General features: G+C 43.4%; 1 protein-coding gene across 1 annotated transcript; it reads left to right on the top strand.

Moving 5' to 3' along the window:
- Positions 1 to 606: 606 nt before the first annotated feature.
- LOC135887053 (olfactory receptor 6C75-like) lies at positions 607 to 1,551 on the top strand. Its single transcript, XM_065414835.1, has one exon. The coding sequence runs from the start codon at positions 607 to 609 to the stop codon at positions 1,549 to 1,551; it is 945 nt and encodes a 314-aa protein (XP_065270907.1).
- Positions 1,552 to 1,828: the final 277 nt, after the last annotated feature.

Here is a 1,828-nt window from a genome sequence, read left to right as displayed (position 1 = left end):
GTGGAGTCCCACAGGGATCAGTTCATGGCCTGGTGCTTTTTTAAAATATTTATCAATGACCTGGAAGAAAAGCCAAACAAACACAGAAGATGAGCAGTGATGGTATTTAATCATTGGAACAACTTACTAAGAATTGTGTGTTGGATTCTTCACCGTTGGAAATTTTTTACACCAAGATTGGCTGTCCCTCTCAAGACTATGCTCTAGTTTTTACAGGAGTTAACTGAAGGAAATTCTTGGTCTATGCAGGAGGTCAGATTAGATGATCACAGTGGTGCCTTTGGGCCTTATAATCTAGGAATACATGAAAAATTGGGGTAAAAATATTCTTATTTAAAAATTATTTTCATTCTTTCATCCCTTCCAGTTCTCTCCCTCTCTCTCCCCCCTACTCCCCCCCTTAAAGTATCAAATTGTCTCCTTTAAGATCCTGTTTTGGTTCTGGTTTTCCAGTCAGGCTTTTCTCGTAGAGCTCAAGTCTATTGGGTACCCAACTCCCATTGATGAGGTGTATTATATTGACTTACAGAATTTTTCCTGCAAACATTCCATTCGCTCTGTTTTTGACATGCTTCTTAATTTTTTTCTTTTAAGAATGATCTGAGAATGAAGAACCACACCACCATGGTGGAATTCATCATCTTGGGCCTGTCCAACAGCCGTCATTTAAACACCATCCTGTTTGTGGTTCTATTAGTTATCTTCCTGTTGACCATAATGGGTAACATCATTGTTGTCAGCCTCTCCCTGGTGGACCATCGCCTCCAATCCCCCATGCATTTCTTCCTCAGGAACTTCTCTTTTTTGGAGATCTGCTTCACCTCTGTCATCATGCCCAGGTTCCTCTACAGCCTCCTGACAGAGAGAAAATCTATTTCCCTCCCTGGTTGTTTTCTTCAGTTGTTGTTGTTCTTCCTCCTGGGCACCTGTATATTTTTCCATGTGGCTATGATGTCCTTTGACCGCTACATGGCTATCTGCCATCCCTTGCATTATGGCACCATCATGAATGGCAGGGTCTGCTTCCAGTTAGTGCTGGGCTGCTGGGTGATGAGTTTTCTCTTAATATTTCCCCCAACATTTATGGTTGTGCTGTTACTGTTCTGTGGCCCCAATGTCATAAACCACTTCTACTGCGATACAGCCGCATTGCTCCAACTGTCCTGCAGGGACACGGGACACATTGAGGTAATGATCTTGGTTTCAGCAACAGTCATCTTACTTGGTACTTTAACAGTCACTATCGTTTCCTATGGCTGTATCATCTCCACTATTATGCGCATCCCGTCCACCACAGGAAGGAAAAAAGCCTTTTCCACCTGCTCCGCTCACCTGCTGGTGGTTGTGATATTATACAGTAGCTCCATCTTCAGGTACATCCGACCAGGTCAGCGGGGAGTGAGGGACTTTGACAAAGTTGTGTCCTTTCTGTACTCTGTGGTTGCTCAACTCTTTAACCCCTACATCTACGCTCTCTGCAACGAACAAGTCAAACAAGCCCTGAAGGGCGTCTGTGACAGAGCATTTTCTAAATGTGTGAGGCTCTCATGAAAATCCAAAACCACAAAGATGCAGGAATGAAGAGAGCATGGATGGTCATTTACTTCTTGCCAGGCTTCACAATGGGGTTGGTGGGTCCTCAGCAGTACACAGGGTGAATTTGTCTCTCCATATCTAGATTAATAGATCATAAAGCCTGAAGGGGTGATTACGTCATCTCGTCTGACCTTCTGCATAAAACAGACATGAGAATTCCACCTAGTTAGCTTTGCATTCAGTCTAGTAATTTCTGCCTGATGAAAGCATATCTTCTTGAATTGCATCCAGT

Source organism: Emys orbicularis, chromosome 12, assembly GCF_028017835.1.
Source record: "Emys orbicularis isolate rEmyOrb1 chromosome 12, rEmyOrb1.hap1, whole genome shotgun sequence".
NCBI classification, from domain to species: Eukaryota; Metazoa; Chordata; order Testudines; family Emydidae; genus Emys; species Emys orbicularis.
The sequence above is the reverse complement of the archived record's forward strand: the minus strand, read 5'-3'. Positions and strand labels throughout refer to the sequence as shown.

Bases quoted from the DNA above. Each gene is read 5' to 3' on its own strand.
- LOC135887053 (XM_065414835.1), top strand. From the start codon at position 607: ATGAAGAACCACACCACCATGGTGGAATTCATCATCTTGGGCCTGTCC.